The sequence below is a fragment of the Hylobates moloch genome, unplaced genomic scaffold (genome assembly GCF_009828535.3).
Source record: "Hylobates moloch isolate HMO894 unplaced genomic scaffold, HMol_V3 SCAFFOLD_22, whole genome shotgun sequence".
In the NCBI taxonomy this organism is placed as follows: Eukaryota; Metazoa; Chordata; class Mammalia; order Primates; family Hylobatidae; genus Hylobates; species Hylobates moloch.
In genome coordinates this window covers 4,032,734-4,049,848 of record NW_026652297.1, presented here as the reverse complement: position 1 = coordinate 4,049,848, position 17,115 = coordinate 4,032,734, and the positions used below count along the sequence as shown (strand labels likewise).

Sequence of the window (17,115 nt, the reverse complement as noted above, 5' to 3'; positions counted from 1 at the left end):
CTGAGCCTTGTGCTCTATTTGATGAGATTATCCACAGCTGCCTGGTGCAAAGTCAAGAACCAGAGAAGAGAAACAGAGATTGCTGACCTTCTCTGTGGGCCACCAGAGTCCAGCCTGCACGTGCAGGTTCTCCCTCCAGCACACAGGTTGCTCCTGCAGGGCTCAGCCCCAGCAACGCTGAGAGGGTGAAACTGGCCACCTACCTCTCCCTCTGATTCCCACCCTGGATGCCCTGTTTCCCAGGACCCCTGTAACATTCTCCCACCCTAAGTAATCATCTCTGGACTTTGCCACCTGATCATGCCATTAAAATTCCCCTAATGCCATTGCCTCGAGGCTCTTCTTTTTCTATTCTTTTAAAAGTGACCATTAGAAATATTAATTAGAATCTACAGTTGGGCCATTAGAATCTTCCCAACTTATGTATCTACATAACAGGGGCCTTCTACTGACAACTAGAACTCAAAGAGTAGAAGGCAAGCAGTCATGCACTCAGGCGGGTAGCAGGGAGCAACACTCGGGTAGGGAGCTCTGAGAACCCTTCCAATAAGACAGTGCTTGCAGCTCACTATCCCTCCCACGAGCAATTATGGCTGGAAGCCACCATGGGGAAGACGCTTAAAGGGGCCTACACCCCTTCCCCTTTTGACACCCTGAGTTGCCAAACTCATAGATCCTCAAACACTTCTCATCCGAATTCCTGTTTCTAAATGGGGAAAGTGAGGCCCAGGGAGAGGAAGGCGCTCGCCTTGCCCAGGGCTGCTGAGAGATGGAGGCCCCCCTGCCCCAGCACACTGCCCACCTATGGGATCCCCCTATGCTGCCTTATACTCTGGTGGACAGGGCACTTTTCTGGGTGGTCAAGTAAGCTTAAAATATCCTGTTGTCATGGCCCCCTAAAAAGGCACCCTGTCTCTACTCCTCTGCCAGCTAGGATCGCCTAAGTGCCAGGAAAGCCAGTACAGCCCTCCATTCCGCAGTCCAAAACAGCTCTAGCTGCCTGCAACTCACTCCAGTGAGAAAACCAAGACCCAGGTGCTCTCCAAGGGCCAAGAGCAAAGCAGGCAGAGTCAGGGTGAAGCCTGAAGCATCCAGCTCCCTGGTCCAGGGTGCACACTGGTCAGAGTCTACACACACACGCACAACCAGAATCCCACACCTCCTAGCACAAAAAGTGGGTCCAAGCTGTGAGCTTAACCTTCTGTCTTCTTCTGGGAGTCACCAGGCTCCTCCGTGTTCTACCAGCTACCACCAGCAGCATCCTCCCCGACCCCATCGAGGCACCTGCTCCAGGAAGGCCCCCAGGCATGGGAGAGAAGACTCTTTCTAAGTGCAGCTGAGTCAGACTCGGCTGCTCAGGATGATCCAGTTTTATCATCACTGGGAGGGACAGCAGTCACCTGTGCCCTGGCCTGCAAGCCCCTTCACCCTCAGATGCCAGCAGACTGTGTGCTGCAGGAAGGCTACAGCTCAGGTCTTGAAGGGTCCAGAATCTGAGAGGAGGGTGCCTGAATTGGCTGCAGCAACTGGACAGGCCTGGGTGGACACTTAGTATAGCTCCATGGCCTGACAGATGTAGGAGGAGCTCAATACTGAGTGTGGGTTGGGGTACTAGGACACATTTTGGAAAGACATGTACTTTCTGGCCTATAGGTCTGTGGAAGAGAGAAAGGGGTTGAGGACACCTGCCAGGTCAGAATTTGCTGCAGCCACCAGCCACCATACCTGCCTGCTACTCAGGTGGCTTGTGCCAGTGGTGAGTGGAGAGCATCCCCATCTCAGGGGACAGAGGTGTGCAGGACTCAGGGGAGCTGGGGCTATGAACCTATGCTCTGACGGGAGCAGCTCTGGGCCTCAATGCTTGGGGTGAGCACTGAGATGCTGCAGCCCTGGGATTCTGCTGCTCTGGACCTTATCCCTCGGCATCTTCTGTTACTGATAGACTTGGCTGCCTAGCTGGATGATTGACCCCATGAGGGCCAGAACTACTAGTCTTGGTTTTTTCTTTTTTAGAGACAAGAGTCTTTCTCTGTCAACCAAAGAAAGGACAAGTGCAGTTATAGCTCACTGTAACCTCGAACTCCTGGGCTCAAGTGATCCCCCCACTTCAACCTCCCAAGTAGCTAGGACTACAGGTGCACACCACCATACCCGGGTAATTTTTATTTTTTATAGAGACCGGGTCTTGCTTTGTTGCCCAGGCTGGTCTCAAACGCCTAGCCTCCCAAAGCATTGGGGTTACAGACACCAGCCACAGCGCCTGGCCTTTGTCTTGTTCACAGAGTCCCTACAAGGCCTGTAGTAAGTACGTGAAAATAAAAGAATGTGGGAATGGAGAGAGGGAAAAAGGAATTTATATGCTTGGGTCTAATCCTACAAAAGAATAAAATGTTGGGATTCAGGGAGCTGTCATGGGGAGTGCCGGGGGCATGGAGAAAGGGCATGGCTGATACACATCCGGTTACTTCACCTGTCTACCCTGCTATTAAGCAGTTATGTGACCTTGGGCAAACCTGCCTGTGCCTCAGTTTCTTTGACTGTAAAACCAGGGTAAAAATACCTGTAGTAACTATTCTGTCAGCAGGATAAAAATAACATAACGTGAGACGGTGAAGATGAAAGAAGATGAAAACACTATTCAAGTCTTAACCTATTATTATCATGGTAAATCTTGTGACTGTTGGGAAGGAGAGCAGCCAGAGGCTGAGGGCTGTTGGAGACACAAAGGCCATAAGGCAGCGTGTGAAGGCAGACATGCCCCCACCCAGCTCTAACTCAGTGCTGAGTGGAGGGGGATGGGGTGCCGGATCTCAGGCTGTGCCTTGCTTTTGTTCGGATGGAGCCTGAGAGAGAGGGGACAGCTGGCTCCAGGCGGAGATGTTGAAGCAGCAGAGGGTGCTGGCTCCACTGACCGCTCCACCCCTTCTGTGGGGAGGCGTGGCCCTCCTTGGTGTGTACCCCACAGTCAGGGCCTGAGCCTGGCCACAGCCTGCCTCAGGCCTTCATAGGGAAGTGGAGGGGAAGGAGGAAAGGAGGGGAGATGTGTGTGTAACAATGACCTCCCTCTGTCCTGTCCTGCCCCGTAGGACACACACGCAGCCATTCCTCTCTGCTTGACCTCCTTTCAGGTAACAGAGGCTTTTTAAAGGACTGATCTAGGGCCACACTCCCTTGCCTCACACCTTCTTCTCAGCAGTCCCGTGAGCCCCTCCTCCCTTTGTGGCCTTCTTGCAGCTGAGACACAAAATGGGAGCCCCTGCACACAGCCCGGGCTGCTAGGGGACACCAGAGGATGCCTCCTGCCCCACCCCACCCCACGCCTGGGCAGTCAGGGAGACAGAAGCCAGCACAACCTCCCAGCATGGGGCCACCGTAACATGGAGCCTTTCCCTGCTTTTGGGCCTCCTGTCCTCTGGGAGTGGCCCGGCCCCCTGGGCCGCAGCTCTTCCAGCTCCCAAAGTCTGTGTCCTCTTGCCTGCCCTGGGCACCATTCTCCTGGCAAGGTCTCTCCCAACAGGCTCAAAAGGCGTCCTGCCCAGGAGACTGGGGCAGCTGGGAGGCCACAGGGTGGCTGCAGGGTGGTCTGGACTGTAAAGCTGACGGTCCAAGGAGGAGGGAGAAGTCCCATCAGGACGTAGATGTGACCAGAGGAGAAATGCTGGTGGAGGACACCGACCCCCGTGGCACTTGGTTTCCGTTGTGTCGCCGGGCTGGGCTCACCCTGGAGTCTGAAGGACAGCGAAGGGCCGCGGCCGGCTGGCTGGCTTTTGCTGAGACACCAGCAGACAATGGGTTGGAGGCTAAGAAAGCCCCCGGACTCCTGACTCACCCAGGCTTGAGCTTCCTGTCCTGATTGCTCAGTTCCGGATGCTTCCGTGCTTCTCCTCTGTCCCCACCCATGGCAAGGGAACTGGTTTGGTTACCACTGTCATCTGCTCCACCTCAGTCTCTCCCTCAGCCCTCACCTGAGGCGAGGCTGCCCCCCTACCAGGCCTGGATAGCACAGGACTGCCCTTGGCTGTCACCTCTGCTACAGAGGCAGGAGCTACAGTTTTATGTGTCTGTCACTAAGCGCTGGATGGCGTTTATCATACCTGGCTTACAGGTGGAGAAATGAAGGCAGAGAACTGTTCACTGACTTGCTGAGATTCACTTAGTGACCTGAGGTCTAAGCCCAGCTGTGCTGCCTCCCTGCTAAAGGCTCTGACCCTTTTTGGAAGCAGCAGGCCTGTGTATCCACATCCATGGGGCTGAAGTGCAGAGGGGCCATACCAGCTGCCTCCGGACGCCCAAGGCCCTGCAGCCTCAATACCTACTCAGGGGTCATGCCAGGGGCCGTTGAGGTCTCTCTCTGGCCAGACAAGTGCCTCTTGCTGCCAGGACTCGGCAATAGCGAGGCAAGAGGGTGGAGTCCCTGGAGCTTCCTGGGTGAGCTCTGCCTCACAGGAGGTGTCCTGGCAGTAGCTGGTTCCTAGGGGAGGTGCTGAAGGGGCAGAGAAGAGAGGACTTCGTGTGACCAGAGCTTGCTGGGACCATTCTCAACACTGATGATAAGCCCTATTTCCTGGAAGTCTGTTAGGCCTCAACAAGCGATGGGCTCTCTGCGGAAGCTTCAGCATTGTTTCTGTCATGAGCCACCCCCAGAAGACCCCAGAAGCCTGGCCCAACAGGCCAGGACGAGCGCAAGTGTGGAAGAGCGGGGACTGCAGTTGGGAGGAAGCTGCCAGTTGCATCTGGACTGTAAAGTCCTATTGGACCACCATGGGGAGCTGATGGTCACCCTGGCTGGCTGCTGACAGGGGCTCCAGGCTCCAGCCCGCCCTTTGGTGAGAGTCCTGGAGGCACATCTGGGTGGCATCAGGATCTTGGACCCAGCCTGGCCCGTGCCCAGCATGGGGCTGCTTCTCCTCCACAGCTCCTTCCCAGAGGGCGGGGCCTCAGCCTCTCTGCCACACCCCCTCCTGGCTGGCCTGGAACAGACCACTATGTTGACAGTAACAATAAAGCTCCTCAGGGACCACCACACAGGCCCGCAGCCCCACTGCCCGCTGTTTATCTCAGATGCTGTGGAAAGAAAGCAGGGGGCCCCTGCCCTAGGCCAAGGTCCTGCCCTTGCCACACACAGTACACACATGCAGCCTCTCTCTCTGTGTGTCCACTGTGAAAATAAGCTGCAGGCCTGGCTGGACAACAAAGCCAGAGGCACAGAATCTGGAAAACACCTGGTGTGGAGAGCTCTCTGTTGCACACAACGTCCCAGCGCACTCCACTCTCCACCCACTCCTGGGGCCTCTCTGTCCTCCCTTCCTTGGCCTTGGGTCATTCGTTATTCCTGGCTGGGGTCCACTCCGAGGTCCTCCTTAGCCGCCAGTCATCACAGGGGATGGCTGCCTCCACGCTGCCTGCTCCAGGGACTCGAGTCCACTCCACAGAGAGCCTTGCCCAGCTGTGGCCAGCCTGTGGGGATCTTGGCCCAGCACACCCTGACTTTCCCGGCCACAAGTGCCTGCTCCAGCTCCAGTCCCAGCCCCTCCTCATGGCTCCAGCTCTCGGGAGAGGCGGGAGAGTTCCCGCTGGTTGTCGATGACCTTCAGCTGCTGGACAGAAGCCCAGGTGCTGGCTGGACTCCGGGTGCTCAGGGACTGCTCCGAGCCTGGTGGAGGACAGTGGTCAGGGAGGCACTGACGCCCCTTTGTGGAACCCAACCTTTCCCCTCCAAGGAGCCATATCACATCTGCCTTCTTGCCCTCCACGACCCACCAACCACTTCCCATCACCAATTCCTAAAGACGGCTGTCCCTGCCCACCCCACGGGTGAGCGGACCGAAGAGCCCCGTGGCTCAGAGCACAGAGTCTGAACATTATCAACATCAAGTATGGAAGGGCCGGGCTCCATGCCTGGCACATGGCAAGTGCCTAGGATGTGCCAGCCATGGGTAACTACCATGAGCACCCCCTCCCTGCCCACCCACCATTGCCCACCACTTACATGTGGAAATCCTCACCACCTGGCTGTCCTCGTGGAGGTGGGAAACTCGGCTTCTAAGTGGTGAGAGAGGCACTGCGGGGGGTGGGGAGGGTCACGGAGTCAGGGCCACCCTGGAGCCTCACAGAGGATGTAGGGTGGGGGACCTCCCACCCCGGGGACCTGCCCTCTCACCAGGGTTGTGGCTTCGGCAGTGGTGCAGCATCCGCGCGGCTCTGGCCATCATTCTCTGTGGACAACACCGGGGCATGAGCTCTTGCCTGAGGGAGAAACCCTGTCCTGCCCTGTGCAGCAGCAGGGAGACCAAGCTCCCTCTGAACCAAGGATCAGGGGCTGTAAGATCCTTGGTTATGGGGCGTCACGTGTACTTCACCCCAGCACACCCAGAGGCCCAGTGGGGACCAGGCAGAGGACAGAAGGCAGAGGCCAGGAGAGAAAGGCTTAGAGAGAAGAGGGCTGGAAGGGCTCTCATTGAATGGTGAGACGTCTGAGGCTGGCACCCTGGCAGACCCAGTTGCAGTGGAATAAGGCAGGGGCTATTACACAGTAAATATTCATCCTCATATTATTCATAACAAGTTTAAGCCGCCTCCAAGCCCTGCCCCTTCCCAGGCCACCGTCATGTCCTCCACCTATGTTAGTAGTGAGCGCCTGCTCTCCCTGGACTCACCATCTTCTCAAAGTTGATAAGATTCTCCACTAGTGTGTGGTTTCCCTCATGAATGAAGGTCATGTCTGCAAAGAGATGGGTTTTGTTCATAGGTCCCCAAACTTCTGCCCTCCTGTAACCCAGAAAAGGTGAAGGGCATAACGGCTCCCTTGGGTCTACCTCACTCCATATAGCCCCTGCCTCTGCCCCCTCCAAGCCCCAGCAGCATTTCCTTGTATCTCTCAGGCCCTGAAGGCAGCCCGTATTTGTCTGGATGTCTTCATTCTTCCAGCCTAAGAACTCCTAATTCATCTCTGCACTCCCCGAGGCATCAGCACTTGGGGTATAACCTCTCCAGCAGTGTGGGTGCACACACAGATAGGCATGGGATGGGGGATGGAGACAGGAAGGGGAGAAATGGGGGATGGAGACAGGAAGGGGAGAAATGGGGGATGGAGTTAGAAAGGGGGGAATGGGGGATGGAGGCAGGAAGGGGGGAATGGAGGGATGGAGGCAGGAAGGGGGGAATGGAGGGATGGAGGCAGGAAGCCCTGTTACCTTTGAGAAGAAGGGGCATGAAGGGGATGACAGGAGGGGAGAGCTTGGCGAGGGCCAGTCGGTACACCCGGTGGTTCCATGAGGGATCCTAGGGGAAGAAGCCACACTGAGGGGGTTGCACACACCTTAAGCCACCACAGACCCCACCCAACCAAGGAGGGGCCACATGCCTATCCCACAGCAGGTGCAGAGGCCCCAGCTCAGCCTCTCCTCAGCCCCAGGTCTCACCCAGGCTCTGTCACAGGCGAACACGGGGCTTCCAACCTCCCATTAGCACTGAGAAAATTCACAGCAGTTAGTCACAGGGGCCCCAGGTTTCTTGGAAAAGTCTGTCGCTGTCATCTCTCTGTCCCTTTCTATCCCTGTCTCTTTCTGTGTCCCTCCCTCTCTCTCCCTCTCTCTCTCTGGAGAGTAAACTCCTTTGAATCCCTTCAGCCCCATGAGGTGGATTTTCTCTCAAGACCTCCCAGGCCATGCTGAGGAAGTACCTCTTCTCTGCTTCTCTCCAGAACAGTCAAAACCCTCAAAATCCTCAAAAGTTCCTGGAGGTGGGAGGTTCCACCCCCAACTCTATCCTCGCCTCTTCTACTGGTCTAGCCCACAAGCCCCTCAGAGTTCCTAAGGGGCAGACAGGCCCTGGTGCACCAGGGGTGCTCCATGCCAGGCCCTTGGGCTCTGGAGCCCCTGACACTGCCCTGGCACCTCAGACCCCAAGACCGGACACCCACATGCTCCAGCCCAGTCTTCACCCAGGATCTCCTGCCCCCATGCACACACTGAGGGCCAGAGTGCACCGTGCAACCCCTATCCTAGTGCTGAACACCCCTTCCTCAGCCAGCTCCCCAAACTCACGGGCCGGAGCTAGGCCCTGGGCCGGGGTTGGGAACCCTGAAAGTGACAAAGGACGGGTAGAGGGGCTGCGGGGAAGCCAAGAGTGAGGGTGTCTGGAGGGCAGGGCCGAGCCCAGCTGATCCTAGCAGAGCCAGGCCGGGCAGGGCTGAGCACTCACCAGCAGCCTCTCCAGGGCGGAGTACAGCTTCCGGACTTTGTGAGGCAGCCGCTGTGAAAAGGAGGCAGATGAGCGGCTGCTCTGGGGGAGGCCCGACCCCATCCAGCACTCCCAGGAGGGCCTGAGGCCTGACCTCAGGAGGGGGCCCTCCAGACCACACTTACCTCCCAGGTGTGGGCTAGGCGGCTGATGGCCGAGTTGCTGAGGCCAAACATGACGGCAAAGAAGGAATTGAGATTCTTCTGCTCCTTGAGGCTGTGAGCAGAAGACCCAGAGACCCTCAGGGTAAGGGAAGCAGCCACGCCTACAGTGCCCCCAGACAACAGCCAGGCCAGCCTCTGCAGAGACCCAAGCTGGATGGGGTGGGAAGGCAGAGGCTCCAGGGGACCCAGGGAACAAATAGGGTGGCAGATTTGGCAACATACTAAGCAAAGAGGGGGGCTTAGGAGAAGGTAGCCCGGGGACTCTGGCCACGCCCTACCCACTGGACAGGGACTCACTGGGCCGCCAGCTTAATGAACTTCCTGAGCAGCTGGGCCCGGGGCCCGGGCACAGGGCAGAGACACAGCTCGGTGGCCACCCAGTACTGCAGCTCGTTGAAGCGGCGCATGAAGCGCTCCAGGTTGGCGGTGGTGACATCCCGCAGATGCTGGGGGCCCAGCACATAGTGGATCAGCTCCACCTGGGCGGGGGCAGCAGGAGAGGTCAGCGAGTGCTGAGCCAAGCCGGGCGCCCCGCCGCCTGCTCTCCTCCCCCAGCTCTGCCTCCCACACCTGGTGGATACTGTTGAAGAGGCTCCAGTCGCGGTCCGTCAGCTGGCCTGCCAGGTCCTTGGCACTCACCAGGTCCAGCCCCTCAGCAGAGCCCACAGTGGGCCCCAGCTGGTCAGGGTGTGGGGTCTGCGGGTGGGAGAGTGCTCAGGGGGCTGCCTGAGGAATCCAGGGAAAGGCACAGGGCAGGGGGACAGGGTTGGGGCAAGGACTCTATGCTCGTGTTAGGAGGAGGGTTAGGAGGGCAGGAGCGGGGAGTAGAGGGTCTCTAGGGGGCTACAGCAGCTGGAGGACAGAGCTCCCCAGTGCTGAGACCCCTCCTTTTGGGCTCCTGTCTCCTGGGGAACCCCTAACTAGGGCAGGTCCTCCTCTTTCTCCTTGGGAGCTCCCAACCAGTGCTACCAGCCCCTGCCCTGCACAATCTTGGGAAATCCCCCATCAGCTGAGGCCCACTCCTTTGTGTGCTGAGGACCCAGCAGCAGCCACAGCCAGGCCCCTCCTACCTCTTCTTCTTGGGACCCTCCCCAGAATCCACCCCTGCCACACTCAAAATAGATCTCCTCCCTGGGCCCTGGCACCCTGCCTGGTCCCTACCAGCTCATGCACTTCCTGTGGGTTGACAACAAAGAGCCGCTCATTGAGCCCCAGAGATGTGGCCACACCACGGGCATCTGGCTGCAGGCCAATGGCATCTGCAAAGACAGCAGAGGCGGCCTGGGTGGGTGAAGGGAGGGAGGCCAGGGACCAGCTGGAGGCCAGGGTGGAGGTGCTGTTTGGGAGGCTGAGAGGTTGTTTCTCCCAGTAGCGGGGTTGAAGTCCTGGGTGGGTGCTCAGAATACACAGGTGCATGTGCCCACGCAGCCACGCAGCCCAGGGAGGGACATCCAAGGGGATGAGAAAAGATTCTCAGTGAGTCCGGAAGAACCTGGGCAGGGTCTGAGCCTCCCTCAGCCTCACTTTCCTCCCTGGTAAAATGGAGACAATAAGACTTGCCCCAACTATTTCATAAGTCAAATAAAATAATGTAGATAAATAGTAGCTATAAGTACATGCTATGTATAAAAGCCCTTTGAAAATTCGGAAATGTCTTACATAAGCCTTGATGTTGATTTTCATCAGCTCTTCGTGGACTAGGACCGTGCTTGAGTCCCCAGTCCCTAGAGCAGTGACTTCCAAAGTAAGGTACATCAGATCATCCATGTGCCTGGGGAAAATATGAGCTCTTCTACTTATGTTTATTTTTCCTACCTGCTTTGCATGTCTACTCCATCAATTTCTATTTTATCTATCTTTATTATGACATAATGTAGTAATATATGTGTATTACTTACAAACAAATATTCACACAGTGGGGTGTGGGTTTTAATTAAATGTTGGTTATTGACATGGGTGTCGATCCAAGTGCTTTGGAGATCAGTGCTCTAAACAGTGCCTGGCACATAGTAGGGTCTCAATAAACATGACCTTTGGGCAACTGCAACTCACCAGGTGGCCAGCAGAGGGCAGTGCTTCCCAGGGCAGGGCACACAGGTGGCCTTCAACTCTCCCCACTTCCTGAAGGGAGAAGGCTTTTCTTTTCTCATCCCCACTTCTTGAACGCCCCTAATTCTTGTCTGCCCTGGGTTCCAGCTGTCAGGCCCGTGCCCTCCGCAGAGAACAGTGGTTTTGAATGTTCCAGGTTCTCTGGAGGCCCATCTTATTACTCCTGAGCCCGCCATGTTCTCAGCACGGACTGTGTGGCAGGCCCTGTGCTAAGTGCTTTACACACATTAGCTCACTTAGTAGCCATTGCAACCCTGTGGGTAGATACAATTACAGTCCTCATCTGACAGGTGAGGAAATGCAGGCTCAGAGAGGTTAAGCAACTTGCCCAGCATCACACAGCTAGTAAATGGTGAGTCTAAGATGCCTTCACAGGGCTAGGAGTCCACAGTCTATGCTCTTAACCATCAAGCCGACCTGTTTTACCTGCTGTGGTATCTCCAGCTCCTAACGTATTGCTGGCTCATAGCTGATCCTCAAAAATGTTTGCTGAGTGACTAAACAAATGAAGACTACTTAAGTTCCAAGACCAGCTACTCTCACTGTGTGAGCTTGAGGAATAGCTCACGCCCTTTGAGCTTCAGTGTTCTTGTCTGAAAATAGGATAAAAGTACCTGTATCTCATGAGATTGTTATTATTTCATATTAAATGACTAAACACAAATGATGATAATAATAGCAGCTAATACTTATGTATCACTATGTGCCGGGCACCATTCTAAATGCTTTCATAGATGAACTCAATTGATCCTCACAATTCCTCCAGGAGGCAAGTACTCCTACTATTCCCATTTTATGGATGATAAAACTGAGCACAGAGGGATGAAGTACCCTGCCAGAGGACACACAGATGGTGAGCTAAAGGGCTGGTGCCAGATGCAAGCAGCAGGCTCCAGAGCTCATGCTCTTACACACTGCATGAAATGCACTTCGAACAGACGCACTCCACCTCCCATTAATGCTAGCCATCATTCACACTGAGGAAGACCAGAAAGATGACAATGATGACAATGATCTTGACTGGGGAACCTGGGTGCAGATCCGAGGGGCCACCCTCCCGTGGGGTCTATCCAGGGGCATAACTCACCACCTGCAGAATTGACCTTTACCAGCACCTGCCCCTTGGTCCAGCCATCCTCCTGGGCCAACGCCGCCATCACTTCTCTCACGGAGGCTGTCACAGGCAGCTGCAGGGTCAACACTGAGTGGTCTGGCCGGCAGATGTCATAGGGGACTGAAGAGGAGACCAGACTGAGCTGTGGGAAGAGCTGCCTGATCTCCACCCCAGGAGGGAGAGGGCAGCTATTACAGTAATGGTGGGAGGGATCCCCAAGAGGCTGAGCTGCAGGTGGGGAGGCCCTGAGCAAAAAAGAGGCATGCAGGAGGCAGCTCTGGCCAGCAGCCTGGGACACAGACCCTGAGGAGTACAGCATGCCACCTTGGCCCAGGCACACCGAGGTCAAGAGTGATGACAGCAGGACAAGAGAGGCAGAGACAGCAGGGTGCAGATGTCGGGCTGTGCCCAGCTGGCTCAGACCACCAACCTTTATCCCCAACTCGGATGGCACAGCTGCTGCCAGGAAGGGGCTCGTCCTGGTTAGGGAGCCAAACAGGCAAGTTCCGGGCCTGGGAGGAAGAGGAACGAGAAAATAAGGCTGGGACGGCATGAGAGGAGAGTGTAGAGGGAGGGATTGTGAGGGCCCTGTGTCACCAGGAGCATGGGCACCACACAGCATTCACACCACCAGAGGGCTCTGCTTGCCACATTCACCTGAGCTCAGGTGAGGCACCTGGGACCAAGGCTCCAGGAGAAGACACAACATGTCTAAGGGCAGGGCAAATCCATGCCCCTCCGTGTGTGTGTGCTTCTGCCTCTGCCACATAGGTCCAGAGCAGTTCTAATATGAAAATCCTTCAGCTGTTGACTTTGGTTTTCTCTTCCTTTCCCTCCAGCTACCATTGGCTACAAGCCAGGCATTATTCTGAGGATCTAAATATTCACAATGCACCTTTGACAAAATACAAAAGTATTATTTTTATTTCCATTTTGTGGATGAAATAAATGAGGCTCAGAGAGGTTAAGTAACATGCCCAAAGCCACACAGCAGCTAACTGGCAGAGTTGGAATCCCTCCTGCTCCTTTCCCCCTCTGTGCTCCGACTGTGTCAGCAGCCCTGTCCCAGCCCACAGCAGGGATGCAGTGCGTGGAAACCACTGTCAGGCCTCTGCTGGCAGGGCAGCGCCTGCCAGGCAAGGCTCCTGACGCAGGTTCCCCTTCCCACCCTGCTTTTTTCCGACTCTGGTACTGACTCTGTCCCTCCTCCCAGCTCTGCATATGGCAGATCCTCCAGGTTCGGACCTCAATCCATTGCTCTTCCCTACATTTCCAAATCTCAGGGACCGCTGCAGAGTTCCTCACTGCCTCATGTGTCGCCTGCACATGGGTGATTCCCAAAACTACCAGCAGTGCTGAACTCTCTTCCAAACCCTGGTCTCAAACACCCCCTGCATCCTTCCACATGAGTGATCCGTTACCTCACACTCCATATACCCATCAGATCCTTGCATCCTGCCTCCCAGACCACTCTGTTCCCCAGCCATTCTCCCCGGCTCCAGGGTCCTCCACACTTCCCATAGTTTGTCATCTTGCTTTCAGGATTCTTCTTTGAAATGGGTCTCCCGTGCCCCCTCCTCCCCTGCCCAGGCTAACTCCAGTTCCACCTGCCCACGAGGCCTCACTCCTTATCTACCCCAATGGCCCAACTGTGCTCCTCCTCCTCCCTGCCAGGTGCTTCCAGGCCTCCTCCTCCAATCTGCCTGACCAGAGCCCTGTGAAGCTCCCGCACTCGGCTTCAATGGCGGCCATTGTCTGCTGGAGAAAGCCCAGGCTCTTTAGCTGACCTATTCAAAACACAAATCAGACTTTGCCAACCTTGGCTCAAACCCCTTTAATGGTTTGCACTGCTCTTAGGACAAAGATCAGACCCCTGTCCCTGGCCCAGGGGGCCCTGCCCACTTCCTGTCTGCTCTGGGGTCCTGCTCTTACTCTCGCTCCTCCAGGGATCCTCCTCCTGGGTTCCCTTTCCTCCTGGGTTTGCCCACCAGGAATCCTCTTCTTCCTCCACCCTCGCCCCCTGCAGCTCTCAACTCCAGTAGTCGCTTACACGGGACACTTTCCCTGAATCTGCACTGGAGTTGGCTCTTCTCCTCCCGTTTTCAGGAGCCAACTACAGTCGGAAGAGCCGACTCCAGTGCACATTCAGGGAAAGTGTCCCATGTCACTGCACATCACAGGTTGTTTAACTGCTCTGCCCCTTGCCTGACTGCAGCCCCGCAGGCCAGGGTTGAATGAAGTGCAGCGTCAGCACCTAGCGCAGTGCCCGGCCCGCGAGGGCGAGCCCACATCAGTTTCTGAGCGTCAGCCAAGAGCCAGGCAGCATGTGAGCACGGAGAAGCGGAGGTGGGGGCCCGCAGGAGGGAAGTCAACCCTCCAGTGGGATGGGAGAGATACCAAAGGACAGAAAGCAAGTAGCAAAGAAAACAACTCCACATGGCGAGAGTGCTTTGAAGAACATCACAGAGGTCACCAAGGCAGAGCATGGTGGGGAGAAAGCGGAGGGTGCTCCGGATAGGGAGACGGGAGGGGGCCTGTCTGGGAACCCAGCATTTGGCTGAGAGGAGAATGAGAAGGATCCTGTCAGGCAGAGCCAGAGAAAGACCCTTCTAGGCTAAGGGATAAGTGCAAAGGCCCTAAGGGGAGAACAGGCTTCGCCTGCGGAGGAGAAGCCAGTAAGAGCCTCCAGCAGGCAGGGGCTGGGACACACAGTAGCGTGGGACCATGGGGAGCCTGCTGGCCGGTGAGGCCCCTGGATTTTATTCCCAGTGCAGCCCTCCCCACCACCAACCCAATCTACCTTTCCAGTTCTTTCTCCCACCATTCCTCAACCAAATCCTGGCTGCAGTCACATCTTCTCATCCCCTCTTTGCTTCCCTTTAAGCCCCAGCTGAGAATGGCCTGGGGCCACCTCTGACTTTCCAGGGATGGGCCTCGCCTTCCTCTGAGCTCCCACAGCATTGGCCACCAGGAGCCCCGTGGGCCTCAAAGGCCAATTCCAGCCACCATTCCTCATCTCCCAGGCTCTACCTGTGGGCATGAATTACCTCCCAAAAGGAATAAAAGGCCCATTGAGTCAGGGAGTGGGGGAGGAGGGAGGCCACCTTAGGCCTCTGCACCTCCTGGCATGGCCTGGCCCAGGGCACCACATGCAGCAAGGGCCCCGTGAACACCTATCACAGACCCAAGGGTGTGTCTGTGGAAGGAGAGCTTCCCACGCACACAGAGCCCCTCAGGGTCAGGAGGTGAAGGAGGGGCCTGCAGTCCAGGAGGAGCAGAGGAAAGAAGCTGGGGCCAGGCAGACACCTTCATCTGAGGAGATGCATTCCCACAGCCATTCTCCAACCTGCAGACAAGAGAGAAGGGAGGTGAGTGAGCCCGGGTATCCCTGGGGCTGCAGCAGGGAGGCCCTTGGAGCTCTGGATTCCCCCCCGGCCCTCACCAGTGGTTCAGAGGTAAGCACGACCAGGTAAGTATCACATAAAGAGGGGCAAACACGGTCTTGAAACCAGGTCCCTGGACTCTGTGATTTTCCAAGGCCAGGAGGGGAAGGAAAAAGTTAAAGGCAGATGCAGACCCAGGGTTTCAGATCGAGTGCTGTTTCAGATGAGCTCCCGACCCCCCTGAATCTCAGCTGCTCCCGTGGGAATATCTGCAAAGGTGAAGAGAAAGTCTAGGAAATGTACCGGGTGGGGCTGGCAGAAGCTGGCACTGAGGGTATTTGGTAATAAATGCATGCCCAATGAAGGAAGTGAGAACAGCAGGTGCACTCAGGATGTGAGAATGAATAAACGAATGAGTGCATGATGCATGAGAATGGATGGACGTGTGGCGTGAGGGTGAACAGCAAGGGGACTGATAAGAACAAGGAATTGAAGTAAGTGGTGCAGCCTGGATCTGAAGCCAAGTGCTTGACTCCAGAGCGTATGCCCTTGGTCGCTGTGGCACTGCCAGTTATGGAAATGGCAAATTAACAGAGTCAAAGCATCACCTGTGGTATCGCCGCCTCTCTGGCCACTGCTCCCTCAGCAGGTTGCTGAGTTGGGTGTCCCTGCCCACCAGGTCCGAGAGTTTCTAAGAAGAGCCAAGATTCACTGAGATGGCTGTAGTTGCATCCACCCCGGGCAGCCCAGCCCCGCTGTGCCTCACTGCCAGGTACCTGGAGGAAGCTGGTGGCCACAGGGTCAGTGTGGAGCATGGAGCCATACAGGGCCACCCACTGGCTGACCAGCCGCAAGATCTGCTGCCTCTTGTTGCAGACGTAGGTGCTGCGCTCCTGCTCGCTGCCACCCGCAGGCTCCGCATGGAAGGTGGGCACCAGTCAAGGGAACCACAACATCCAACCAGGGCCACCCACCTGAGGCAAAGGAGGGGCAGGATGCCCAGGGCCCCTGGCAAGCTGGGCCTCACAGCAGGCTGGCATTTAGAGGGCTCAGCACAGCCACGCTGGTGAGCTTTTCTCTCAACCCCACGCACCATCCTATCCCCTATGCGCACCACCCTATCCCCTATGCACGCCATCCCCCTGGGGCTGGAAGGATATTGGTGCAGAAGGGCAGCGCAGAGTTGGGCGCTGGGCATGAAGACCCTGTGGGTCAGGAGGAAGTCGCTGAGGAATGTCTCTGTATGACAGGGTGGGGGGATGGGAGGTGGCTTCAGAGGCCAAGTCTGCTGAGCACAGGTGTATGGACAGCTGGAAGGACCCTTCCCCACATCCCACCACTTGCAAGGTCCCAGCAGTGTCCAGCCCCTGTGATAGTGCTCCCCACTAAGCCAAGAGCACAGGTAAGAGGACTTATTGCCAACTGCTGTACAGACCAATCCAGCATTCGGTGAGGTCAGATGCAGGGTACCTGGTTCTCTCCCAGGCTGCACGGACCACCCAATGAGTCAGAAAGCAGGCAGGGTGTCTCTTGCCCTTACCTGTTGGGTCATGAGCACTGGAATCTGGTCCCATGGCCTCCAACAGAAGCTCTAGGATCTTCTCTGGGGTGCCAGACATCACTGTATACCTAGCAGAAACGGCCAATCTTTGGACTGGTGCCACTACTCCCCACTCCCACATCTGGGCAGACATCAATAATCAATTACATCATTTTTCTCGATTAGCCAGCCCTGTCCCACCTTAGGGCGGGGAGGAGACTGGCTCAGCAGGCACATCCTGGTCCCTCAATACCTCTCCACCCACGGGTGGCCAGAGGGCAAGGATATGACACAGGGGAAGGGAGCAAAGAGTGGGAAATGAAAGGAGAGACAGTGTGCAGAGGGAGCGTGGCAGGTGTGTTACCGGTTCCTGCCTGGGGTTGGGGGTCGGGAAGGGCCGGCGCCCTGAGAGGCTCTCTCCAGCACCAGCACCACTTTGCCATGTTCTTCCAGCCGCATGGTCTTTGCCTCCACATCCTGGAGAACAAGCCACATCCCATGCTCAACACATAATGTTCCAGCTTTAGACCCTCTCATCTGCCTCCTTCATTCCAGCCCCTGAGC

General features: G+C 56.4%; 1 protein-coding gene across 2 annotated transcripts; it reads right to left on the bottom strand.

Annotated features, from left to right (window-relative positions):
* Positions 1-4,619: 4,619 nt before the first annotated feature.
* Positions 4,620-17,031, bottom strand: LOC116461620 (rap guanine nucleotide exchange factor 3). 2 transcript variants are annotated; one of them, XM_032143367.2, is made up of 18 exons: positions 16,916-17,031; positions 16,552-16,640; positions 16,172-16,250; positions 15,788-15,938; positions 15,620-15,702; positions 14,935-14,974; positions 12,059-12,140; positions 11,602-11,748; positions 9,567-9,664; positions 8,976-9,101; positions 8,703-8,884; positions 8,367-8,457; positions 8,203-8,253; positions 7,194-7,281; positions 6,657-6,721; positions 6,161-6,215; positions 5,990-6,061; positions 4,620-5,653 (listed from the first exon to the last, which is right to left on the bottom strand). In XM_032143367.2, the coding sequence occupies exons 1-18, from the start codon at positions 17,008-17,010 to the stop codon at positions 5,535-5,537; spliced, it is 1,713 nt and encodes a 570-aa protein (XP_031999258.2). In that variant the 5' UTR covers positions 17,011-17,031; the 3' UTR covers positions 4,620-5,534. The 2 variants fall into 2 exon arrangements, with proteins under 2 accessions (XP_031999258.2, XP_031999261.1); XM_032143370.2 differs by lacking the exon at positions 16,916-17,031 and having other exon boundaries at positions 16,172-16,216; positions 16,552-16,863.
* Positions 17,032-17,115: the final 84 nt, after the last annotated feature.